At 40.7% G+C, this 27892-nt stretch overlaps 1 protein-coding gene across 6 annotated transcripts in view; it reads left to right on the top strand.

Annotated features, from left to right (window-relative positions):
* Positions 1–27892, top strand: part of DST (dystonin) — a gene marked incomplete in the record, with an annotated part of 422913 nt that overhangs the window by 188995 nt on the left and 206026 nt on the right. For 3 of the 6 annotated variants that reach the window (XM_064476602.1, XM_064476600.1, XM_064476601.1), the window contains 4 exon segments: positions 18749–18838; positions 19385–19483; positions 21183–21260; positions 22956–23048. In XM_064476602.1, coding sequence (XP_064332672.1) covers positions 18749–18838; positions 19385–19483; positions 21183–21260; positions 22956–23048 — 360 coding nt within the window. 6 annotated transcript variants of the gene reach the window in all.

Here is a 27892-nt window from a genome sequence, read left to right as displayed (position 1 = left end):
GGGAAATCATATTTATTGGCAACCTACATGCCTTATATTAGAAACTTCTAAATATATTATTTAAAGAATTTCTTAGTAAAAATGTTCAAGTACTATTGTGTGTGAGTTTTAAAAAAATCATGGAAATATACAGTTAGCTTTCAAATAAAGTTTAAGGAGCCCATGGGCTTTGTGATCAGATCTTTTTTTTTTTCTTTACTGGGGATACTGGGCATTGAACCTAGGACCTTGTGCATGCTATGCATGCGCTCCCCCACTGAGCTATACCTTGCCTGTATCATTTTTTGATACCATACATGTAGAGTCCTTCACATATGAGTGGGGACATCTGTTGGTCAGTTTGGAGAACTGCATTTCCCTGTGTGGCTGGAATAGGGAACTGTGCTCCTCTTGCTGGCCCCCCTGACGCTGTCTCTGCACATCCTCTTGTATGAATGTGAGGAACTGAAGTCTGGAGATCATGGACCATAATTCTTTAGAGGAGAAAGAGGGCCCTTCCTGTCCCCACGCAGGTTTAGGTTTCAAACCTCACTCTTTTCTCCATCCATTTCTTAGGCCCCCCCCTCTGTCCCCAGGGGCCCAGCTCCTGCATGTGTCCTGCTGACACTCGCATTTCCAGCCTCTCCATGCTCCATCCTGGACTTGGGGGGCAGCTGGCCTCTGCACGGATCGGGGGACGTCCTGATGGCAAAGACTGATGGGCATTGATTCACCATGGTCCATAAGTAACAGAGCAGTCTGCCATCCTGCTGGAAAAGAAATCTCTGGTGGAATCTCAGAGAGACTCAAGAAGAAACATTGGTTGGGGGTAGGAGGGCAGCATGGGAGTAAGCAAGTCATGCCTGGACTCTGTCCTGCTGGGTGGTTCTTCTAAGCTGTTCCTACTTTTCTCAGCATCTTCCCTCGTGGTCCGGGAAGTGGTACCGTGTGATGATTGAGAGCTCGGGGCCCCTGGACCGAGCGCTGTGGCTCACACGCTAGAGCTGTGACCTGGACCCTTTCTAAGCCTTTGTTTTCCCATCCATAAAACAGAGAATGGTGCCCTCTTTAGAGACTTTGAAGATCATCAGGTTTGTCCTCCTCTCGTCCCTAACAGTGGTGGCTGTGGGCCTGCTGTCTGCATTTTTATGGATGTGAGTCATAAAACTGGCTACAGGTTGACAAGAGGAGATGTCCCGTCTGTGCAGCAGTGGTGGTTTTGCATTGTGGTGTTGGATGCCTGTTAAATAGTGACGTCTAAGTAAAGGGGTGTGTTTTCAGTCTGCCCCAGGCCCAGGCTAACACCGTTTTCTCTCCAGTGGGTGTCACAGTGGGAGGTGAGATGCTGTATGTGCTTGGCAGTCCCCTGGATTATTAGTGAACCATCACTTCCCTGGTGGGGTGTAGCCTAGATGAAGTAATCACAGAGCAAGGACCCAAAAGAGCCACAGACACAACGTAGCATTTCCACCTTCCGCCTGAGCAGAGAACCTGTCACTCAGGTTTCCTATAAAAGCATTAGCGGCCTTCCAGTATTTAAGAACAAAACAAAACCCTGATACTTTAAAATCTCCAAAAAACTGCTCCTTACTGACTTCTTGAAGAATAGTGTAAAAATGTCATCTCTTAGATTTATTGCAGTTCTACCAGAAAGACAGAACACAGAGGGGCCTTGACAAGTTCGAAAGGTAGAAATGTTGTCCAAGTTAATGAGTTTGTGTTATGTATTTTTGTTTTTACATTTCACAATTTGTTATTGTTCCCAAAGGTTTTAAACATTTTTTATTTTTACATAAACTTAAAAACACGTAAGGAGGGGAGGGTATACAGCTCAGGTGGTTCCAGGTTCAATTGCCAGTAGCTCCATTGAAAAAGTAATTAAATAAATAAGCCTAATTACCTCCCCTACAAAAAAAAAAAAAGAAAGAAAAACAAACAAAAATCCCGTAAGAAACTATATTTATAGACACTTTGATTTTACTGAGCATTGTATACACCAGAGCAATTTTTAAAAATTGAAATATAGTTGATGTACAATGTAAAAGTTTCAGGTATTTGTAAAGCTTATACTCCATTAGTAGTTATCGTAAAATATTGGCTATATTCCCTATGTGGTACAATATATCTTTGTAGCTGACTTATTTTGTATATAATAGTTCGTACCTCTTCATCCCCTACCCCTGTCTTGCCCTCCCCCCCACCAGCCACTAGTTTGTTTTCTATATTTGCGAGTCTAGAACAGAGCAATTGTAATGTTTTTTCCCAGTTGTTAAATTCCAAACTTTTGTCTTGTAAATTTAATTTCTGATGAAGACGTTTCCTGCTGGGTTTTAAAATTAAATTTTCCAAACTTGACCAGATCAACTAAAAACTTTTTTTTTGTGGGGTCAGGGGGCTGAAGAGTAGCATTTTTCAAGTCAGGCTCCCAGGAGCACCAGTGTTTTGAGATGCTTGGGGGGTGGGGGGAAGAAAAGTTTCCATTGCCAAAAGCGGCTGGAAGGCAGCCTACCCAGATTGAAGAGATTTACGGTGCATATTAGCATATGAGAGACAGAACCACTGTGGTAAAGGACCCTGTTTAATCCAGTGTTTCACAAATTCACTTGGTCATGGATTCTTTTTATCAAAAAGTATCTATTAACATCCCTTTGGGAAATCCTGCAGGAGGGTTTTAAAAGTGACTGCTTTTAAGCAGATTTAATTAATTTTGTGTTAATTTGCATCCCGGATTTGGACAGGAGCTAGTTAATTTGGTTGTCAGTGCAGAAATGTTTTCTCACAGCCTTTCTTACGGGTCATTGATTTTCCAATTTATGGCCAACTTAGATCTTTGGTCTGCTTGAGCTGTAACTGAGCTATTTCTTTCATTGTCCAGAATTTGCTTACTGTAACTCACGCCCGCTTATCTCGGGATCAGCCCCCCAGAATGGTGTAAAACATCTATGTCAGCTCTTAACGATGTGGAGAAGCTATTTTGTCCCTTTCTGCAAACTTCTCTTGTCAATCAAGGTCTTCCATTTCCTTTATTTCATTTTTATATTACGCAGTTTTTATGTAGTGTATATATATTTTTTTTCTACCGTGTTCTCTTTGAGTTTTTACATCTGAAATTGTTAAGACTGTTGAGTTAGACCATGAGTTGAAGGAAAATCTACCAGGTAATCATAGCTGGACAACAAGAACGTGGGCAAAAGTTCCCTACTCTGTGGCTCAGCTCCCTTTAAATTATCTCCAGCCCTTCACCTCCCTGCTGCCTTAGTCATGTTCAGCTGTTAAGCTAGTTACTGACCTGTTTGGATTTTTGTTTTTGTTTTTGTTTCCTTCCCTGCATTGTAATTTAACTCCATTAGTCTTAACGATTTTCCAGTTTTTCTACAAAGAACATGTATTACTTTTATGATCAGAAAGAGCAAGATAATGTCATTGTGTAAAATCTTAGTCTTTCCCACTCTTAACTGGCTGTGGGAAGGTAAGGCAGTCGGGTAAATCGTCTCCTTCACAGGAGTGGCCTTGATACAGGAAAAATAGGGCGAGAGGGTGGCCCTGTCCCGGGTCTCTGGCGAGTCCTGGGATGCATCCCATCAGGTGAAGGTCCTTGTCTTCACACAGGAAAGAATTTAAGAGGGAGCCGTAGTAGAGCAAAGGCAGATTTATTCAGGGAGATGCACACTCCATGGGCAGAGCGCGGGCCATCTTGGAAGCCTACTGTTCCATTTGCTTTTTGCTCTTTTAACATACATCTTCTCTTTGGGGTACTTGAAAGGTTTAGTAGTGGTTGGCATTGCCGGCTTTTGCTTTATGAGTATTATGATCAGTCCTTTTGTTTAATTAAGTATTAATTGATTATGTTTGGACCTTTTTTCAATAGTTACAAATTATCCTTTTAAAACTTATTTCAGTTGTGTGTACTCCCAGGTTAGAAGAACATCCTGTCCTGTATTCTGGGCATTGTTATTAATTCTTTTTTTTTTTTTTCTTTTTTGTGAGGGGAGGTAATTCGGTTTATTTATTTAAGAACATCCTGTCCTGTATTCTGGGCATTATTATTAATTCTTTTTTTTTTTCTTTTTTGTGAGGGGAGGTAATTCGGTTTATTTATGTATTTTTAGAGGAGGTAGTGGGGATTGAAGCCAGGACCTCATGCAGGCTAGGCATGCGCTCTGCCGCTTGAACCATACCCTGCCCTCTGCTATTATTACTTCTTGCTGTGACAAGCGTAAACATTCCCCATGTGTAAACATCGCTACCACTCAGTAACCCAAAGGGAGTGTGAGTTACATTTTTTTATTTTTGAGTTAAATATTTTTAAGGGCAGCTTTTTGGAGGTCTGTTTTACAGACCATAAAATTCACTTGTTCTAAGTGTAAAAAGTTGAACAATTTTTAGCAAATTCACAGAACTATGCAGTTATCACCAGTCTAATTTTAAAGCACTTCCATCTCCATAAAAAGAAACCCTGTCTCCAATTGCTGTGTTCTCCCCACTCCCCTCAGCCCTAGGAAATCACTGATAAATTTTCTATCTCAATAGATTTCCCTATCTGGAGATTTCACATAAACAGCATCATATAATATATGGTGTTTTTGGTTCTGGCTTCTCCCACTTAGCATAGATTTTTTTGAGATTCATCTCTGCGGTAGCCTGTCTCTTTATTCCTTTTTTACTGCCAAGTAGTATTCCATTCCACGCATATATCACAGTTTGTTTACCCATTTAAGAGTTGATTGGCATTTGGGTTGTTTCCACTTTTTGGCTGCTATGAGCAATGCTGCTGTAAACATGAACATCCAGGTCTTTGTATGGGCACATTTTCATTTATTTTGAATGTTCACCTAGGAATGAAATTGTTGGGTCACCTGACAAACCTAGGTTACCAGTTTAAGAAACTGCCAAACTGTTTTCCAAAGTGGTTGCACTGTTTTCATGCTGCCACGCTGTGTGACGTGTGAGGTTCCAGTTTCTCTAAATCCTTGCTAGTACTTGTTACTGTCTGTCCTTTTGATTTTAGCTATCCTAGTGGGTGTGAAAGGCTATCTTGTGATTTTGCTTTGTGTTTCTGTAACAACTAATGACATTGAGTCTCTTCATGTGCTGCTTGTCTGTTTTGTGTATCTTCTTTGGTGAAGTGTCTGTTTCAGATTTTGCCTGTTTTTTATTTGGGTTCTATGCCTTATTATTGGGTTTTCTTTAAAATCGCTTATGCTGTTGGTGTCATGTATAAGATATCTTCACCTAACGCACGGTCACACAGATATACTCCTATGTTTTCAGCTACTAGTTTTATAGTTTCAGCTTTTATATTTGGGTCTCTGATCTATTTTGAGGAAAAAGTTCAAAAGAATCATTTTGCACGTAGTAATTAGTTTCCCAGTGTCATGTGTTAAAAAGATTCAACACTGACTTGCTTTTGTTCTTTGGTCTAAACCAATTGTCTGTAAATGTGTGCATCTATGTCTGGACCCTCTGTTCTGTTCCATTGATCCATGTGCCTATTTTTATCAAAAACTTTTCAAAAAGATTCTTTATTAAGTCTTGAAATTTGATTTATCGGAACACCATTCTCATTCTGTCAGTCATTTATTTCAAACCAATTAAGGTGGGCCAGGGGGATACTTAGAAGATTTGGCACGTGGAAGGGGACGTTTCTCCTCCGTGCCGTAGTCATTCGGCAGCATTTATTTAGCTCCAACTGTGCGATAAGACATGGTGCCAGGTATTAAGTCTCATAGATGCTTCATGAGCCCTGGGGGCAAAAACGGTGTCCCTACTGGAAAGTGGCTTGATGGAGGAGTTCATGAATCTATTTCCTGAGTCTCTCTTTTTTCCCCCATCACTGGGCCCACAACTGAGGGCATGGCTAAGGTCCCAGGCAAAGTGCAGATGACTGATCTTTTATTTATGGAACAAAAGTTCTTTGAATGTCTACTGGATGAGAGGTCCTGTGCAAAACAGGAGGCATTTTCAGTGAGGACCTCAGACACGGCTCTCTTTTTAAGGGGCTTTTGTTTATATATGTCACACACATAAAACTATTCTTTAAGGAAAATGATGATTGGTGTCCTGGTATAAACCAAGGAATATGGGAGTGCGTAAGAGGGGGGGAGCCTTTGCGGGGTGGATGACCTCAGAGCTTGACCTTGAAGGAAAAGTGAAGTTCAGTGGCCAGAGGCGAGGAGACAGAACAGCATTTCAGGCAGAAGAAATACCATGAGTGCAAGCAGAGAAATACGACAAGGGGGACTTGAGAGTTGTGACCTCAGCCATTCAGCGACATTCTTTTCAAATCCTCTTAGGCCCTACATGTCTTGTGGGAAACCCACAGCTGTGTCCCGGGTTCATCTTTGGAAATGCGGCCCCTGACTTGCTAGGTGGTACCTGGCTCAAGCCTACTCTCGTTTAGAAGAGAGGGTGCTCAGAACAGGGGCTGGAGGGAAAGTCACTTAGGTTTTGGGCTGTTGCCTATGTGGGCATCGCCTCTGATTCTGGTCATGAACACCTGGAAGGGCTCGGTCTCTGCTGAGCAGACTGGAATCTGGAAATTTGTCAAACGAATGTCATGTAGGAGCTGATCGCTCTTAAGGAATCGATGTCATCTTTGAAAGTTTTACTCCTCCCACAGAAGATGCAATTCTGTTGCAGAGATTAAGTTTAACAACAGCATGATGTAACATCTGTCAATTTTTTTTTTCATTAAGTAAGTAATGGAATCAACCGGTATCTATGATTTCATCCAAACATGTCAGCTTCCTCGATACGTTTTGCAGTGGTTTTGTTTTGGAAAATACAAATCATGGTACTTGGGGGCCTTGGAGTTTCATCTGGGTTTAAGGAAACGTCTCAACAGGGAAGAGATTTTAAGCATTAGCAGGGATGGGAACAGAGGCAGCGGAACTGCGGCATCTGGGGGTGTCTTTAAAAATAGTCCCAGGGTTCATCTCCCTGTGACAGTTGTCTTGATCGTAATCCTGGGTTATTTCAAAGGTTTAAATGAAAAGGATGCAACCAGTTGTTGTCCTTTGTTTACTTGTAAGGACTCGGGGAGATGGAATTATGTTTAAAGAAGGGTGAATTCGTTTGCAAATGAAGTATCAGAGACTATCCCAGTATTCGAAAGCCCTCAAAACTACAAAATGTGCTCCTGAGAGACCTCATAGATTTTCCCATCCTTGAGACTGACAGAGAGATGGAGCAAACACTTGGGTCATTACTCCGCCTTGGAAAGGTCTCGCCCGGCGTTCTGAAAGGGACACCAGGAAGTGGCGGTGTCGGGGTGACCAGAAGATCGCCCTGCTTGGACCCCCTGCCCCCGGAGCTGGCTCGTGTTATGGCCAGCAGCACGTGGCAGGTCCCTGCTGGTCATGGTCCACGAGGCAGATCAAGTTACTCCTCGAGGACTCAGTTGGTTTCTTGCTCTTTGGGGTGTGCTGAGATTTCGCTATAAACAGCTATGTTCATAAAAGATATTTTAAATGGTGCCCAAAGGAGAGAGGACAGTTCTTAGCTGGGACAGGGGTCCACGTGGTTGTTGAATTAACTGTGTAATTGACAGCCCATAGGGCGTTTGACAAAAGCCCCCAAGGAGATGACTCAGCTCAGAGGTATTCAGTGTGCAGGTGTCATACTGGCATTTTAATTAGAATTGCAGAGTGGGGAAATTTTGTCACGCCCCTCCACCCCCCCCTCCTGGTCTCTTCTCTCCCCACCCAGCAGCTGCTCAGGGTCCTCCAGCTGCCTTCTCAGTGGTCAGAGGTCTTACTCTGGAATTCTGCCCTGCCCTGCCCCCAGCCCCCACAGTGATTGCATCTTATCCCCAGCCATGGCTAGAGCTGCTGTGAAATTGATGACAGGCGTTAAGAAGAAGATCAGTCTGATGAGGTGACTTGGCATGAAGGGGCAAAGACGGATCGGTTGCTCCGTCCCAGGTGCCACCTTTATTTTTATGTAGGAACCGAATGTATTTACGTGAGCGCATCTCCAGGTTCTAATAATGTATCTGAAAACCTCACTGAGTAGTTGGCGTCGTTAAGTGGGGGTTGATTGAGGAGCTGTATGTTTCGGAACTGGTTGTGAACTTTGGTCATGTCTATAATTTAAAAAGAACTAATGTAAATTTGAAAAACATAATTTCATGTGATTTTTATTGAAACATAGACACAATTCTGTTTCAAAGCTTTTCCAGTAAAAGCTAGAATTTTAAAGTACAGTGGAACCTGTTTAAAACGTTGGGGATAAAGGAACAGGACATTGATCCTATAGTTACAGGCTACCTGTGTCGAACAGGCTCATTTTTTTAAGGAAAAAGTATTTATTTGTTTATTTTTCTGGGGGGAGGTAATTAAGTCTATTTATTTACTTATAGAGGAGGTGCTGGGGATTGAACCCAGGACCTTGCACGTGCTAAGCATGCGCTCTACCACTTGAGCTACACCCTCCCCCCCAAACAGGCTCATTTTATGTCTAGTTCTGATTTTAGGACTCAGCACATAAGAACTCATGTAGTGTGTAGCTATTATAATAGTTCTGAGTAGTTGCCCTGATTTGTCTTGTGACATCACTGTATTCACCTATTTATATCAAAATTTTGTTTCACTGACTAGCTTATTAATTATTTAAAATTAAAAAAACTAAAAATTTTTTATTGACGTATAATCAGTTACAGTGTGTCACTTCCTGGTGCACAGCATCATGTCCCAGTCATGCATGTACATACATATATTCGTTTTCATATTCATTTTCATTAAAGGTTATTACAAGATATTGAATAGAGTTCCCTGTGCTATGCAGAAGAAAATTTTTTAATCTATTTTTATATATAGTGGTTAGCATTTGCAAATCTCAGACTCCCAAATTTATTTATTAGAGACGTTAAGTGATTGGTACCCCCACTTTCCCTAGCTTTTTTCTTCCTTTTGCCCAAATTGTGAGAAGGTGAATGGGAAAAGAGGTAAGCATAAAAATGCCAGGGATTGGCTCCTTCTCTTTTTCTTATGTGATGACTGAAAACTGCTCTTGATAGAGTAGGTAGCACTTACAGTGATTTCTTGAAGTGGTAAATGGTTCAGAGAAAGGTTTATGTGGGTGATGAGCAAGGGAATTACTGGGAAAACTTTTAAAAGGAGGGTTTGCCCCTCAGTGATGGGTTTCCTTCCTAGGCAGAAACATTATTTAGTTGCACGTAAAAATATTACCCCTCTTGGTGAAAGGGGGTGGGAAGGGATAAATTGGGAGTTCGGGATTTGCAGATACTAACTGCTATATATAAAATAGATTAAACAACCAGTTTCTACTGTACAGTGTAGGAAACTATATTCAATATCTTGTTGTAACCTACAGTGAAAAAGAATATGAAATATGTATCTATATGTATGGCTGAAACATGGTTCTGTACACTGGAAATTGACACAACATGGTAAACTGACTGTACTTCAATTAAAAAAAAATAAAAACTGCAAAACAAAACACCCCCTCCTTGAGGCATGCTAAGCATGCATGAGGTCCTGGGTTCAATCCCCAGTACCTCCACTAAAAAAACATGCCTTTGCTTTTTAAAGACTACGTGGAGTGCATAACGCTGATGCCTTTGTTAACCAGTTTGTTTGACATTGTAGTGTGGGGGTTGTTTAGACCACATCTTTAATGAAAATTAGCTCAAAAAAACAGTGGGCAGATATGAAATCATTAACATGCAGAATCACTGATTTCCGAGTTTATTTTTCTCTTTCAATTACGTTATTCATAATCGCTCAACACCAAGACCTATACAGCTCTGCAGGCGACCAAAAAACCTGCAAGACACATGGAGAAATTGATTTTTGTGTCTTCCTGTGGACAGAAGGGAAGAAATGGCAGAAAAGGTAGACCCAAATGAAACCAAACTGAACTGGAACCAGTTCACCCAAATCCTGAGCAAATTGTTATAGAAAAGGGCTTCATGCTTTAAAATGTCTAAAAATTGAAATAAACTTTGTTTATAATGATTCATATGACAGTGGTGAAACTGTATAGAAGAGGATGTAGAAATTGCCTGGCTGAAACTTAACTCAGATACCCCCAAATCTTAAAATGTGTATCAGTGATACAGATGTTTTAATTTTATTTAATGACCTATAGCTCTGCCTTGCATTGAAAGGCTAGAGAAAGCCTTTTGTTTCTTTGTTTCTCTTTTTTTTGGTGGCGGGAGGTGATTAGGTTTATTTATTTATTTTTAGAGGAGGTGCTGGGGATTGAACCCAGGACCTTGTGTATGTTAAGCATGTGCTCTGCCACTTGAGCTATATCCTCCCCCCATTTTTTTAATTGATGGTAGATCATTACCCTGAAAGCTTAAAAGCGAAATCTTCTATGTCAAAGAACTAGTCAGGTCCAATACGTAGACAGATTATTTGTACTGTTTAGGGCCAACACCGAGTTGTTTAAAATTCTTCATTATTTTTAAAATTTTAATTAAATTTAAAAAAATCAAGTATAGTTGATTTACGATGCTGTGTTAGTTTCAGGTGTACAGCAAAGTGATTCAGTTACACATATAAGTATTCTTTTTCTTATGCTTTTCCATTGTATGTTATTATAAGCTGTTGAATGTGGTTCCCTGTGCTGTACAGTAGGACCTTGCTGTTTATCTGTTCTGTATATAGTAGTTTGTATCTGCTAATCCCAAACTCCCAATTTATCTCCCCACTTTCCCCTTTGGTAACTGTAGTTTGTTTTCTATGTCTGTGAGTCTGTTTCTGTTTTGTAAGTAAGTTCATTTGTATCATTTTCTAAGATTCCACATATAATGATTTTATGTGATATTTGTCTTTGTCTGACTTTCTTCATTTAGTATGATAATCTCTAGCTCCATTCATGTTGCTGCAAATGGCATTATTTCATTTCTTTTTAAGGCTGAGTAGTATTCCATTCCAAAAAACCCCCATCATTTTGAATTGGGAGTTTTCTCCAGATATATGCCTGTTCATTATTTTATTCATTAATACCTTAAGATGTATGATGTATATTTTTATTTTATAATTAAAAACCAGTGAAAGAGATGAATTATGTGTAGCCTTAATGCTGACCTAACATATTGCCTAGAAAAAAGCATGACCACTTTTTTCATTACATCAGATAAGGATATTTCTCCATTATATTTACCTGTTCTGATCATGAATTTATGGTAATTTAGGAAGAGTCTAAGCTGTGGTTTTATTCTGTCAGAGCTCTTGAAGAAATGGTACTGAAATAAGTTTGTAGTAAACAGCTGTTCAGAAAAGGCAACTACCTAAGCAAATACATGGTTTTTCAGCGTTTCTGTGTATTCTTAAAGCATCAATTTACTTATCAATAATTGATAGGGTAACATATTCATAGATTATTTATATTTATTTTTTGAAGTAGAACTTGTAAGGAGCTCTCGCAGGAGAATGTGGTTCCCTGTTTTTCCTGAGTGTATTTGTTTGAAGTAAAAAAGAAAAAAATTGCCTTGAAAAACACTAACTCGTCGTTTTCCCTGAAGCTGTTTCCCTTCTCTTTACCCCATCGTACAAGGCACTGAGGCGCTCTCACTGGGGACGAGCCTACTTTGATTATTTATGTGCCTTTCTAAAGATAGTGGTTGTTTCCAGAATACTGTGTCCTTCAGGTGTAGGGCTGTGGGTCCTTGCTGTGCCTCATGGTTTTGCTTTGTGCTGCTGTGCAGGAGGGCGTGCATTTTACCCCAGGTTCACTGATTCAGTGGCTTCTGTTTGCTTCCCCCACTCCCCGCCCCCACCCCCGGCCAAGGGACCTTTCCTCCCTCATTGCTGACAGATTGGACCTTAGGTGGCTGTATCTGTGTTTTGCTCAAGAAGATTAGCATGGCCTCTGTGCAAGGATGACAGATACGTGAAGCATTCTGTATTTTTCTTTGGTGACCAAAGCGGAAGAGGGAGGAAGGGATAAATTAGGAGTTTGGGATTGACACATACACATTACTGTATATAGAACAGATAAATAACAAGGACCTACTGTCTAGCAGAGGGAGCTACATTCAATATCTTGTAATAATATGTAATGGAAAAGAACCTAAAAAAAGTGTATATGTACATGTAACTGAATCACTTTACTGTACACCTGAAACCAACATTGTACATCAACTATACTTCAATTAAAAAAAATGATAATCTAGAAGCTTTTATACTGGTCAGAGATATGCATCCTCACTGTGCTTGGACGCCTTCAGTGGCTGTCTTCGCTTTGCTCAGGGGAAGTCAGGGCTCCTTAAAGAAAAGCCGCCCTCCACGCCCAGCCCCCCTTACCCCCGCTTCCTCCCCATCCTTGTTCCTGGTTTCATGGCTGCATTCCTTCCTGAGAACTCACCCTACAGGTGCAGGCACCCTCGCCTTGTCTCTTGATTCTGGCTCTTTCCCCCCCACCTCCCTCCTCCCTGCACCCAGAACACTCCTGCCCTCGTGGGAGGACTTCTTAGACCTCAGACTCCCGTCTAATTTCTGTCATCCCAGACTGCAGGCTTCTAGCGGTGGCTCACCCTTCATCTTCACCTTTGCATCAATGCCCTGGCATGTGATGCTCAGCAAATACCTAGTGACCTGAACTTCAGTGACGTTGTAGCAGTAAGTCGAAATATGGGAAGTAACATTTTTGTGGAATTTGTCTAGATTCACATCGACCGCTAGAGGCAGACTTTAGGGAAAAATGCATCCTTAAACATTAAATATGCAGCTCACTGATGACCTTATCGTCACGTTTTTTCCCCCCCGTGTTGGTTGATTTCTAGTTTCATGCCACTGTGGCCAGGAAAGATGCTTGAAATCCTTTCTATCCTCTTAAATTTGTGGAGGCTTCTTTTATGTCCAAGTACGTGTTCTTGCCCTTAGAGAATGTTCCACGTGCACTTGAATGTGCATTCTGCTTCTTTGGGATCTAATATCCTAAAAATATCAATTAAGTCCAACTGTTCTGTTGTGTCATTTAGTTGACCTTATCTTCCAAGTTGGATTTGATTTAACCCATGTAAGATCAAACAGTTACAAGTTAACACAGAATAAAAATTTTAGGGTAGTATTTTGAACAGTTAAGCCATTTAGAGAGTACAGATTTGGCATAATCTGCTCTATTCTCTGTCACAAATAAAACTGGAAAAATCGCCTGTATCATCATCACCAGGGGCTTCTTTAGAATCTGTCTCCCCAGCCCCCGCCCCCATCTACTTCCTTTCCTTTCCTTAGGAAACCCTTCTTCAGCAAAAGATCGGTGCCCTCTAGGGGTGAACTGCTGGTACAGCGCAGTCCACACTTCTAAAAAGCCCTGGAAAATTCTGGGAGAATTGTATGAGGTACAGAAAATGATGCTTCGTCCTTGTTATGTAATTCAAGTTATATAATTTAATCCCAGAGTCTCTCAGAGTGCTTCCACTTGGCTTCTCACGCCCTCTGGCACTATTTATTCAGACAGCTTTTTTGCCCCACAGGGAGAGCACATACCCAAAATGAGAAGAAAGAATGTTTTATTAAAAAGTGGATACGGAAGAGTCAGACTGTTGGCTGCAGTTCGTGTAGTCATCTGTGGAGGCCAAGTGTCTATGACTCAGACTTTGGACAAAATAAAAGGCTTTTCTGTGTCAGCTTAACTGTTTAATTCCTCCCTTTTTGCACCCCAGATTGATCACATGATCAGCTATTCCTCACGAACCCCAGTTGTTTGCACCCAGCTCACCCATTCATTACCACTTTTTCCCCATAATGTTGGTTTTTAAATTTTTAATTAACATTCTCTTTTAGCCCATTCTTTTGTGGTGAGGAAGATAAGTCAGTATTGATAAAACACTGATAGGGGTCAGGTACCTAGAAATAATCCCTTTTGGATGTATTTCTGTTTATTATTGTTAGTAATGAGGATGTTTGTTTTATGTAGGATGGTAGAGATGGTAATAATGATATCTTACATTTGTGTAGCATTTTTTGTATACGGTATTTCTCTGGACCCTTGGAATAGTCACCTGAGACAGGAAAAAATAAACCACATTACATGATAACCAATGACTCCAGCTTTTTTAAGCAGTACAGAAGTTAAATTAGTCTATTTCTGTACTTTTTTCCCCTAAAATTCTTAAGAAATCAAGCCACAAAGCTTAAGAGCAGCTTTTCCTTTTTACATATTTTCTTTAAAGTTGACACATTGATTTTTTTAAACGATGACAATTTTATTTTTAGATCCTAGACGTTTTGTTCTGTAGTTTGAACTAGAGACCTTCAGTTCTCAAACTTCTATTTTGCAGATTTTCAAAATTTATTTTGCAGACAGTTGAGGCTCAGAGAGTTTGGGCAGCTCATGTCAGTTCACGAGACTGGAACAGAAGCAAAGCTAAACTCCTAATTCTTTTCCCCCCAAAACATGTTTTCTCTTTTCCTAATAACTTGGTTTTGCTTAGCATAATCATCTTCTTCTGTAAACATGCCAAATTTGATCTTTATTGTTGCCTAAATATGATGGTGGAGAAGGACACTTTGTTGCGGAAAGTTTCCCTGATTCAGATGGTTTGGTTCAGTCTGGCAAAGCGAGTCGTGAAATTGCTTTCCTGTGAAATAAGTGTTCAGATTCACACCCCATCATCATGAACCGTCCTGGAGTGAGAAAGACAAAGGAAGTGGATCTGGATTGAAATGTGACTCTGGCAGGAGTCCCGATCGTGTGCCATGTTCCACTGTCCCTCCTTGCATGCGGAGGATGTCCGATCTGTACAATGAAGTCGTCTGTTTTGAGAGATGAAGCCGCTGGCTGAGGGTTGGGAGCTGCATAATACGTTTCTGTCAGTGTGATCTCTCGTGGCCATGTTTAGGCTCTTAGAGTGAGTCTGCTTTCTGGGCACACTGGAGACACAGAGGAGGACAGAGATTTAGATGCACTGATGTGTGTGAAGTTCACGAGCTCAGCTCTCTAGCCTTGTTTTTTTAGTCAAGGTATAATTGACAGATAATGTTATATTGGTTTCTGTTGTTGAACATGATGATTTGGTATTTGCATGCATTCAAGATGATCAGCACAAAAAATCTAGTTACCACCCATCACCAGACAGAGCTAACTTTCAGGATTTATTATCTTGGCATCTTTTGAGTACACGCTACAATGTTGTTGACTGTAATATTGACCATGCTGTACATTACATTCCTGAGTATGTGCTACAGTGTTACTGACTGTAGTCACCATGCTGTACATTATATTCCCATGATTTATATTTTATAACTGAAAGTTTATACCTTTTGATCCCTTTCACCTGTTCCACCCACTCCCCACCTCCCTTCCCCTCTGGCAACCACCATTCTGTTCTCAGTATCTATGTTGTTTTGTTTGCTCATTTGTTGTTTTTTAGATTCCACTGATGAGTGAAACCCTATGGTATTTATTCTTCTCTGACTCTTTTCACTTAGAATAATTCCCTCAAGGTCCATGTTGTTGCAAATGGCAAGATTTCATTTTTAACAGCCAAGTAATATTCCATTATATATGTTCACACCACATCTTTATCCATTCGTCCATGGGTGGACACTCTTCTGCCTTGTTTTTAAGTAGCCCTTAGCCTTATAAATTAAAGCTCATGGCTTGGGATGAGACTAAGTGAATTCTTACAGTGTCTATATGTACATAGAAAATTAAGTATTAGCAGTCATTTCATTAAGTTGATTATCTGCATGCATGTGTGTCATGAATATATATCATAGACATGTTTCTGAAAACATCCTTGGAAATTGATTCATCTCTGAAATATAATTGAATACTTGAGGGGATTATCATTTAATGGTATTTACTGAGTAGAAAGTAAATATTTAATGGGAGGAATAATCTCTTTGTAACTTATTTGGATATTTATGGATTTTCAAAATCAGGATTATTTAAAATGTGTTATGATACGCTTTTTTTTTAAGAAAAATGAAGTATTTTTTAAGCTTTCTACTTACTTATATATTTATCTTATGACACTGAAGAATCAGCTGATCTTCCTTGGGAATTAGGAAATCAAAATAAAAATGTCATTTGTGAAGATGGGGACACTTGATTAAAAGTAATTTGACTCAGTTTGTTTTGCTGGCCATTTTATAGGTACTATTGACAGTAGCTGTTACTTAGAGGTCTTGAGCCTGAGTTCAATACTTGTATTATTTGTAGTTAATGATGTGTAGATGGATAATTAAACATTAAATTCATTGTATATTAAAAGTTCTGTGACTTATTCCAAAACACAGGGTAATAAGAGCTGGTGCATTTGATATGAAAACACTTAAGGGAATTTTTTCTTCACTAATCAAAAAATATTTCCTGACCATAAAAGATAGCAGAAAATATAGTCAGTTAAACTGATAAAGTTTAGTGGTATTTTTAGAATTAGAAGACTTAACCATCAAAGACTTGCTTTCAGTTTTTATTAGGCCCTTTCCTGCTGGTTCTTTTGTAGTCAGAGCGTTTTGATCATATTTTGGACCTTGACTTTGTGCTGTCTATTTACTTGACATTTTGCAAGGGCAGAGAAGTTTGACTCATACATATAAACGTTCGGAGTGTGCCGTGCAGACAGGAAGCAGCTAGGGCTGTTAGTGGATGGAGGGACCCCTAAATTAGGAAGCCCACCGAAGTGTGGGTCCTTGCTGCCTGCTGTGAAAGAATTCACGCAGCGAGGCAGAGGGGCGAAGTGAACAGCTGCTTATTGCTCAGAAGCGGAAATGGAAGGAAAGTGCTCGAGGGAGGAAGGCGCGCTCCAGTGGGGAGCCGTCCGCCAAGATGGGCAGCAGGGACGGCGCCGGCCCAGGTCGGGCCAGGTGGACTTTTATGGGAGGCTTGCACCATCATGTTCCTGCTCGTGGTGTGTTACAGAGCCAGTCACTCCTTGTGTGGGCTTTTCCGGCTGTTGTCACGGCAACCGTCACCTGTCATGGTGCTGGTGGGGGTGTCGTTCAGCAGCTGATACATTACAGTGAGCGTATAATGAGGCTGAAGGTCCACTGGACGTCAGATCCTCTGCCATCTTGGCCTCCGTTCTAACCAGCTCTGGTTTCTTCTCAGCAGCTGTCTCCTGAGACTTAGATAAGAGTAATTGGTTTCTAGTCAAGGGAGGGGCCGGGGGATGATCCTGGGGGCAACAGCCTTGGTAATAAAAAAAAAAAAAGTTATTTTTAATCAGAATGCCTACAGTCTGGTGGACCCAGCATCCTCCTCAAAAAAAAGAAAAATCTCCAAAGATTCTGTTCAGCCATGAAGGTTCTAAAGAGAAACAGAGGAGTGGTCTCAGTTCATCGCTGAGTAGGTGGTCAGAATTGTTGCCATCCCCCAGGGCCTGCAGGCTTGTCCTCATCAATGGCTTGAGCCTGCTCTTCTGTGACTCAAGGCGGCCTGGAGACGTCAGCTTTTCTCTATAACCAAGAGGCAGGGGTTGGGTGGAGGGGGGCGCCGACAGGGTCCTGCTTCCTTTCGGGGCTGTGCCCATGTGATGCAGGTGGGATTCTGGTCTCTGCCTCTTTCTAGACCACTTCTGGGAGCAGCACAGAGTAATGCAGCCCAGAATCACTCCAAGGGGAGAAGGTGGAAACAGGCCAGCCCATGGAGGGACGGCCCTCCTGCCAGGCTGCTCCGACAGCTGGCTGTCTGTCTGGCAGAACCCTCACGGTGGGCCGAGTGTTGGCAGGAGGTGTCCCCGCGTGGCAGACGGAGTGGAGCTTTGGGGAAATCTTTGGTGATCGGAGCTCTAAACTCTCAAGGTTAAACCAGGCCTGTGGAACGGAGGGAGGGGCTGTCGTTACAGGCTGAGTGTTAACTTCGTGTTGTTGTCAATGTGGTTGTGAAAACCCTCCAACACAGAACATCTATGTTGTGCAGAGGAACTTTGGACAGAGGTCTTATAACCTCACATACATGAATTTAAAAAAAATTTTAATTTTGAAATAATCATAGACGCAACAGAATTTTTAAAAAATAGTGTATGAAGTCATGTACCATTTGCCCAGCTTACATCTGTGAATTTTTAAGGTGTAGAGTGTGTACCTTTGGCATCCTGGATCTTGGGGCCTGGAGAGTAGGAAGACCATCAGCAGGGCGTGGGGGTAAAAACTCGCCCCTCTTGCTCAGTGGTGCTGGTTACTCTATCAGGAATCATGATTAAGGCCAAGGCATTGCTTGTGTTGTAAAAATTATAACTCCAGGTCATTGTCTAGGCTTTTATTTATTCTAATGTGTTAAAAAAAAGAAGTAATAATTCTACTTGTCTTTCTGAATGACTCATATGATACTGACTTTTATTTAGTTTTTAATTTTAATTTTTTAAGTAGTGGGAGAATAAAATATTTTTTTTCTTTAAGTCTTTTCTCTTTTTTTCATCTGTGTTGTGTAGGTTTCTGTATGTAAATCCTGTATAAGCTTTTTTGTTTTTTGGGTTTTTTTGGACTTCTTAAAAAAACTGAAGTATATAGTCAGTTACAATGTGTCAATTTCTGGTGTCCAGCATCATGTCTCAGTCATGCATGTACATATATAGATTCCTTTTCATATTCTTTTTCATTATAGGTTACTATAAGATATTGAATATAGTTCCCTGTGCTGTACAGAAGAATTTTGCTTTTTTCTCGATTTTATATAAAGTAAATATTTGCAAATCTCGAACTCCCAGTTTATCCTGAAAGTGTTTTTAAAATCACTGGGTGAATGATCCCACAAAGAATGTTTTCTCCTCGTCCTCTTTCTTTTTTGAGTGTTAAGAATGATCCTGGGTTCTAGGACCAAACGTTTTAAATTGCTTTTCTCTCTGTAGGTTCGAAAACACGTGAACGACCTCTACGAAGACTTAAGGGACGGACACAATTTGATCTCTCTTTTAGAGGTTCTTTCAGGAGACACCTTGGTAAGTTTTAAAAGTTCTTAGTTTATTTTGAAGAACGTGTCATCCTCTTTGCCCTCTGACTATTGGGTTTTCAGCAAAGACTGGTCAGATTTTTGCAGCATTTGTCTTTTAAGCTGTGAATTCTGCCTGTGAAAAGAGTTCTGGTTTAGATCCCTAAGCCGCTCCGGACTTCAGATGATGTGAATTTGGGAGATTGAGACACTTTGCTTACCTGGCTTATATAATCAGTTCTGTAATTAAAATACTCCTTTTGTTCTGATTTCTTTTTTTACCTTTGGATTTTTGGTTTGGTTTTGTTTTGGTTTTGGCTTAGCAGAAGTTGGATGCATACTATAACCACCTATTAAAAGACTCACAAATGGAAACAAACACCGCTTTCTGAAAACACGGTCTAACCCCCTCCACAGGTGCCATCTTGTTCTGCTGTGAACATGACCCCCCTTCTCGGTTACCTGCCCTTCATTACGTTCTGTTCATGCTCTCCTTTTCATTTGTGGTCTGTCTTGTGTCTCTGCTGTCCTATCTTCTGTCTGTTATATTCATTAGCCAAGGGAGCGAGATTTTTTGAAGACCTTACGATTGGTGAGTGCCACAGAAGCATGCGAATATGAGCAGCATGAGGATGTGGAGGATGAGGATAAGGGGGTAGGTGTCGCCCCCGTAACTCGACTAACCTAGCGGTTACTGTGCGGTGAGCGCTAACGCGATGGAGATTAACCCACGGGTTCCGGCTCCTTTGTGAAAAACTATAGAAAGGACCCAAACCCACAGTGATGTAGATGTGTTTGCGTGTGTGCCAAGAAATTGGACCAAGGAAATATTTTCTCTTTAAAGTTGATTTTTGTAGATTACCTGGGCACTGCATGATATTTGAACATATGTGCTTGAATTATATATAGTTTTTAGCTAAGCAATGTTACGAACATTTTCTAGAGGATGGAACTGTTACAATCAGCCGGCTGATTTTTACGCTGGTCTGTTCCACTGCTGGAGTTGAGACATCAAACATACCTCTTGCTTTATTGGAAGGAACTTATGGGCATTTATTTAACATTTAAGATTATGCTTTAAATCCTACCTGTTGGCAGCAGGTAGTGGATGGATATCCTTTACCGATCTTGTATGCATCGTTTTATTTTTTTGCTGGGGGTGGGGGAGAGATTTTAAATGCTAGCGCCCCCCCAGAACTCCCAGAGCTGTTTAATCCACGTGACACTCGGCTGACACAACCCATCTTCGCGAGACAGGTGTACTGCTTTTGTCATTACGTCCCCAGTGCCCAGATTCCACTGGAATTTGAGCTTTTATGGACGCAGTGGGGAAATTCACCGCCATTGTTTCTCCTGTTAAGTGGAGCTTGTTTTCCCATTCTTTTCCTGCCGTCTGTTTTATGAGGGCTGCCTTTGGCTTCAGCAGACAATTCATGTTTGAGTAGCTAAGCTGTCAGTTTTCTTTTTTCTCCCCCCACCCCCCTTTGGAAGATTTTATGTGGTAAATTTCAGCTCCATTCTTTGTATTTTTGTTAAACATCTTCTCAGCTCTGTTTCCTTCTGTTTTCCTTCCACTAATGTGTAATATTTCTTAAGGGAAACAGCACCGAGGGGAAGAATGATGGTTTGTCAGTTTTCCTGAGACCACAGATAACCATGCCCATCCCCAAGCAGGTTCAAACCAGTAGAGTCCCCCTGATTTTATAGAAAAAGCTAAAATGAAATGAAGAGGAAATATATTATATGGCTTTAATTGCTTTTCTCTCTTCCTCTGTCATGGCTAAGTATAAAACTCCACTGTCTTTCTCCTTCTTGGTGATTTTTATACTAACTGCATGCTACTTTATTTCATTTTCATTAACATGCCATACATATATAATTACAAAACACCCTCTCGATAATAGTTGGTTTGTTGAGAAGGCAGAATGGGGGATGGTATTTAATTCTTTTTGTGTCTCCATAGCTAAATAACTGTAGGCTAGAAACATAGTATAGTGAATACAGAAAGTCTATATGTAATATGGTATTTTCTCTTCTCCTTGTATTTAAATACAACATTTGGAATAAATTAGCATCTGTTTAAATATAACCTATTCAGAAACATCCCCAGTTTAGGTTCAATTTCAGATAATACAAAAAAAATTTTTAAATATCTCTAAAAAATTTAGTGGATTTATCTAAACAGAGTAAATGCTCTTTTGGCATATTAAGATGGGCAGTCTATCTATATAGTGATATACTGTGTTATATATAATATATAACATATACACAGCTTAAGTATGCGTAGCATGTAGCATGGTCAGTGGCATCAGAAACTATGGTGTGTTTTATACTCTGCATTTTTCTATTCTTAGCCCAGAGAGAAAGGTCGGATGCGCTTTCACAGACTGCAGAATGTACAAATTGCACTTGACTATTTGAAACGACGCCAGGTATGATGTTTTTCAAAGGTTATAGTCAAATAAACACACGTGACTGAATAAGCCTGCACAGAACTGTGCCAGGGAATGAAAGGTTAAACCTGACTGTGAATTATAATCCTTAAGCCTGTGCTTTTGTGAGACAGAGATTTTTAAATGTTTTTTAAACATTTGCTCCAAAGAAGAGGAAGTTAATAGCAAGTGTCAACCCAGAGGAATTATAAGTGGCCCCATTTCCGTCTGAATAAGGGCTGCTGATTTTCTGTCTGTGGAATTGGAATGCTTTTTGCCTAGGACGTTAATGGCATTTTAGTAGCACCGGAATGTTAGGAATGTCTATGAACAGTTCTTAGTAGTGGGGAGGCAGTATTTTTTATATGCAGTTCATTGAATTACCTTATTTTTATAAAAGAGAGTTTCATGCTTTTAAGGAGACTTTGTGTGTGTATTTTCAATACTTAGTAGTGAGGAGGCACTCACTTATTTTGTGTAAGTAGTTACCACTGGGTAATTTAGAAGTGGTTAAAATTGGAACCGTTCTGACAACAGCCTCCAGCTGGCTTGAGGTTTCAGAAGAAATCATGGAGAAGAATGAACACATTGCAATGTATGATGAAATGTACACTGAATGAACAATGGAAGGTATTAGTCGTGACCTTGATTTGGTAACACTGTGGCTCACAGTGGTACAAGCCAAATGATTGGTAATTTTCAGTTAGGAGAAAAAAGGAGAGAAGTTCAGGAGAATTCAGACTTACTGGAAACAGAAACCAGAGGTGGTAACAGTTCTGCTTTTTAATGGAGTAGGAAGGAAAGAAAGGAGAGTGAGGAGGAGGAGGAGACAGAATGTTATATTAGTGCTTGTTTGTGAACAGCAAAGTGCTTTTAGTTATTACGTTGTAGCAAATACACAGCGCTTATATTTTAAATGTTACTGGTATTTGCCTTACTCTTGTTCATTCTCTGCAAGTTTCCAGAAGGATTAATGGTTAATTATGTCTCCTTGTTGAAATATTTTTGGCAGTGATTTGCCCAGGCAGTAAAATGTTGGGTATCATTGTCTTTAATTCATGGGATTTAATTCTTTTCCCAGGAAGTAAATGGTGAATATCATCATTACATTTATGTACCTGAATGCATAATTTAACATTTGATGAGCTTTAAGTGCAATTGTTATATTATTTTTAAAGCTTTGAACAGTCTTCCAAAAATCCAGGGGCTTATCTTGGTAACAATTTATGGTAGACAAAATGAATAATAATACTAGGATTTTTTTTTTTTACACTTTTTGTGACAGAACTGTGAGAAAGTTGTTAAAATTATTTGATGATTCAGAATAGTTTCCTACTTAATTGTAAAATAAAGGTTATTTTCAAAAGACAAAATTATTTGTAATTTTAAAATCTTAAATATTTAGGACTTCACGTTTGAGTGGTATTTTTGTTTTGACAAGTGAGTGTACATTTAATACTTGCTGTAGAAGACAGAACCAAAATAATACCAATTTTTCCTTTGTGGTTACTCTGTAATTTACAATCTAAAATGAGTGAAGATAAGGGAGTAAAACAGTATTTTAAGGATTACCGGAATTTAAATTATTTGGGTTTTGTACTATGTTATTTAGAATCATTTTTATGTAGATGAAGATAGGTCATGTTACTGGTTTTAAAAACAGTCTGTTTTATCTCTTCTTCACATACAAAACAGGTGAAATTAGTGAATATCAGAAATGATGACATAACAGACGGAAATCCCAAATTGACTTTGGGGTTAATTTGGACAATAATTTTGCACTTCCAGGTAAGCCCGCTTTTCTGAATTGTCATTTCTTTCAGCCTCTTGTTGCTCATTGAAAAGTGGTTTGTATGAAGGGTGAATTATGACTTTGCATCCAGCAGAAGAAAATACATTTCAGGCTTTGTTTCTTAAACAATGTATTTGTATTGTTCCTTTCAATGACTTGCTGCTTGTGAGCTTGGCACCCCAAAAGCTTAAAATGTTTTTAGGACAATCTCCGTTGTCTCAAAGTTGAAAGACAAAAGTTTTTTTTTTTTATTGCATGAAGACACCTTTCTTTTGCTTACTGGACAGTATCGCCTGACTTAGGTATGTAAAAATTTCAATTTTTATTTAGAATGGTTTTCATTGTGGTTTCTCAACTATGTCAACCATTTTCTGCTAGTTTTGACAGACACTAGATGGCAGTAGAGTTCTCATAAAGCACTTTCCTGACTTAGAACTATGCATGTTTCGTGTAGAGGCGCACTTTCTCAGGCTAGATTTAAGGAGAGAAAAAGGAAATTTATCAGCTATGAATTATTATCTAATAAACCAGGGCCCATTTTGATTTCTGGTTTTTATAAAATGATGCATTAAAAAAATCATCTTCATTTGATTCAAGATGAGTCCTAATTTTAGAACTTGCTGTAGTTCCTTGACTGCTTGCCTAACCACAGGACATTGTGTGTGCAGCGCACGGGGCCTGGCCCGTAGGATGTACCCAGTGTGTCTGACTCATTGACTCCTGTGCAGGAGGGCCTGCAAGGAGGAAGAGAGAACTTGCCAGCTTCCAAAAGGAGCTGGCGTTTTGAATCAGCTCTTGGAAGGAATAAGGCTTACTTCTTATTTTTTAAAAATCTGACTGGAATACTGGGTTTATAGGAGAATGGTGGAAAATAATATACCTGGGGCTCATTAGGGAACAGGATAAATCTGACAGGTGTGGAGAGTTGCAGGAAGCAGCGTCTTGGCAGGTTCCCAGACCTGGAAGTCAGAGGTAGCAGGAGACCAGGTAACCAGGGGTCAGCTGGCCAGGCGACAGGGCGGCCAGTACAGGTGAGTGTCAGCTCAGCTGGGCTTCTGATGTCTGGAGATCCAGTACCAGGAACTGGAGGAGGACCCCGAAGGCCGGTGGGTCCTCATTCCTGGAGGACCCCCATCCTGAAGGGCCCTGGGGCCCTGAGCACTGACCAGGGCAGGGATTTGGGCATCAAGCCAGACCCCAGACCTTGTCACCAGAACTGGCTGCAGACTAAGTAGAACCGGCCCCCAGGGCAGACTTCACGTGGAGTTTCTCAGCCGGTTTCTCAGGGATCCAGGGTTAGGAGGGTTGAAACTGTAAGAGCCCTGCTTGGAGAGGCGAGAGGCCTGTTGGAATGGAGCTGACAGCCGAGGATACAGGCGGGGTCTGGGTTTTGAACGTCAGAGGGAGAACCACTGTGGGGATACGGAGCTGCGCGTCACTGTTGGATCGCTTGTTCACCTGTGGCCTTGACAGTGCGGAGCAGGTCACTGAAGCTCTCCTAGCCTGCAACATCATGTTTTAGGAAACTCAGGCTGCGGACTCTAGTGAAATCCACTGAAGTGAACAGTCCATCGTCAGGGGGAGAAGCTGAGAGGCTGGGGTGGTGCCCTCTGAATGAGGGGTGAAGTCCAGCACTCAGGTGGGATGAAAAGTTGAATCCAGGGGTGGTGTTTTGAAGTAGGAAAGGGAGGGCTTTGGGGCAGGGCATGGCGGATGGAGGAGGGGGATTAACGAGAGTCTGAACTGTTAGCCTGGAGATACGAGCCCCGCAGATGCCTGAGGGAGACGGCGGTGATGGTGAAGGGAAAACTGATGACCTTCTCCATGGGTTTGATGGCCTGGGGCGGGGGGTTGGTACCCAGGGCTTCTGTCTGCTGAGCAGTTGGAGATGCTGCTTGAGCAGAGCTGGGAAGTCGCGGATGCAGATGATAAACCTGAAAGTTACCAGAATACCAGTGATGGCTGAATCCCTCAGAGAGAGGGGTCTTCAGAGGGCCTCGGGGGAGTGTGTGTGGAGAAGAGCAGAGGACAAAGGACAGCAGTTTGGGGTGCAGGAGGGGAGAGTCATCTGGGGAAACAGAAAAGGCACATGGGTGGACCTCTGCCTGGTAGCCAGCATTCACCTTGCAAAGAAAGCCCCTAGTATCAGTGCCGGTCTCCCTTTCTCTCTAAGACCCTGATCGGTCCCACCACAGCCCTCCTCTCCCCTAGTTTTATTTCTCTTGCAATGGATTCATCAGCCTAGAGGTTAGTCAGTTTCATGCACCTTGGCCCAATAGACGGAGCAACATGCTTGCTTCTAAATTGTTTTGTTTTTAAGCGGGGGAAGGAGGTAACTGGGTTTATTTGTTTACTTATTTGTTTATATTTTTAATGGAAGTACTAGGGACTGGACCCAGGACCTCGAGCGTGCTAGGCATGTGCTCTACCACTGAGCTATGCCTTCCTCCCATACTTCAGTTCTTGTAGCAACAAGAAGACGTAGTGTTTGTGAATCCAAGGGGCGAGAATTTCCAGTAAGAAAGAACGGTGAGCAGTGGGAAGGGCCACTGGAGAGTGCGGGGAAGTTAAGGTTGAGTGCTGGTTTGTCTGGAAGGAAGACACGGGGGACCTTGGAGAAGGTGCTCCCAACCTCCTGGGAGCAGAAACCAGGAAGTAGCAGATCCAACGTGAGGAAATGGTTGGACATGAGAGGCGGTCTGTGTAGACCTTAGGTTTGAGGACATTGAAAGCAAAAGGTCATTCAGAAGAAGATTCCATGTTAAGAAAGCTCTCTGGGGTTCGGGTGTCTTTGGAGGAGCAAAGAGGACCAGCCCTGGGAGGACCAAGAGGAGTTTTGCTTCTTCTGTGATCCTGTTGCCTGTGTTACAGAAGCCAGTGTATTTTAGGACCTGAATTACAAGATACTATGACTGTGAAATGGTCACCAATATTTACAAAGTAGACCAAGACTTACTTAAAATGGAATCTATCAACAACATGTTTATACTGTATAGTGCAGGGAACCACATTCAATGCCTTGTAGTAACTTATGGTGAAAAAGAATATGAAAACGAATATATATGTATGTTCCTATATGACTGAAGCATTATGTTGTACACCAGAAATTGACACAATGTTGTAAACTGTATATCAAAAAAATATATATTTAAAAAGTGGAACCTATCAAGTGTTGGTAAAATAGAAATACTCCTTTTTATTTAAAGAAATAACTTTTTTTTTAGTACTATGATAACTTAAGACTAGAACAATTTTACTGGTTGTGCTGAGATAGAAGGTTATTTATAGCAGTGGTAATCTTCCCCACTCCAAGTGACTGGGCCTTTTTTTTCACTCTGTACTTTACATAAATAAGGGAAGTAATTTCAGAAGACCAGTATATTTATTTGTTTTAAAATATTTGTCATGAGCATCACAAATTGCATCTCTTTTCTAGTTGGGCTGTCTGAAGTAAGCATTATCAATCTAGTAATCATGTGTTAACTACTATATCCTAGGTCCAGAGATACTAAGATAATAAAATATGCTATTCTGTCTTTTGGGAAAATGTTGGTAAAACTGACTGTAATCTAGGGTGATGAATCTACTGGGATGTAGAGGAGGGTATTGAGTAGGATCAGGAAGGCCTTAGAGCAGGTGACCAGATGAAGAATCTGTGGTATATGTATACAATGGAATACTACTCAGCCATAAAAAAGAATAAAATCATTCCATTTGCAGCAATAGAAGTGGACCTGAAGATTGTCATTCTAAGTGAAGTCAGCCAGAAAGAGAGCGAAAAATACCATATGATATGAGAAGAAAGACACAAATGAACTCAGTTACAAAACAGAAACAGACTCACAGATACAGAAAACAAACTTATGGTCACCAAGGGAGAGAGGGGGTGGGAAGGGATAAATTGGGAGTTCGAGATTTGCAGATACTAATTGCTATATATAAAATAGATAAACAACCAGTTTCTACTGTGTAGCACAGGGAACTATATTCAGTATCTTGTAGTAACATATAATGAAAAAGAATATGAAAAGGAATATATCTATATGACTGAAACATGATGCTGTACACCAGAAATTGACACATTGTAACTGACTATACTTGAATTAAAAAAAAAAAAGAAAGTTCTTAGAGAATAAAGGAGATTGTCACTGATATTACAGTAGGCTTTGCAAGATGATTGCTGGCTAACAGACAGAGGCTAAAAATTGGGCCATTTCTGGGAGAGACAGCCGTGTGCAGTGGCCTGCGAACAGACAGCTCCTGGGTCTGGCAGGGCCAGGAGGGCGTGCAGACCCCTGGTGGAGTCTCTGTCGTGTCTGTACAAATACCAGCCTTATTGTGAAGTTCTCTTGAATGATGTTCCATTGCCAGTGAAGACACTGAAAATCAAATCAACTGGAAGCTTTATTTTTGCCAGTTTGTCTTCTAGGATATTCAGTTTTTGCTGATGAATATTGTTTAATTTCCTCTGGAAGTGATGAGGGGAAAACCTTACCATACAGATCTGTTACTGACAAATACCAGCAACATTGCTAACTTGACTGTTTAATTGAATATTTTTACTGGAACAAATACAATGAGTTCCACCTTTGATCAGTCTGAAGACAACCTAGAGAAATTATCAATTTTTTTTATTAGTCACATGGTTTCAGCTTACGTGTAAGTCCAGTCAGGCCCTACTAATTTCCTTTTTACTGTATCTGTGACTCAATGTCAGAAATATGCACACATTCGATAATCAGCTTGCAAACTGACTTACTATTTATACAGCAAGGCCCTAGTAAAATTGTGTAATATTTAACTAGGGTTCAATTATAAAAGTTACACATAAAGTTGAGCT

The sequence above is a fragment of the Camelus dromedarius genome, chromosome 19 (assembly GCF_036321535.1).
Source record: "Camelus dromedarius isolate mCamDro1 chromosome 19, mCamDro1.pat, whole genome shotgun sequence".
Taxonomy (NCBI): domain Eukaryota; kingdom Metazoa; phylum Chordata; class Mammalia; order Artiodactyla; family Camelidae; genus Camelus; species Camelus dromedarius.
This window is presented reverse-complemented; position numbering and strand designations above follow the sequence as displayed.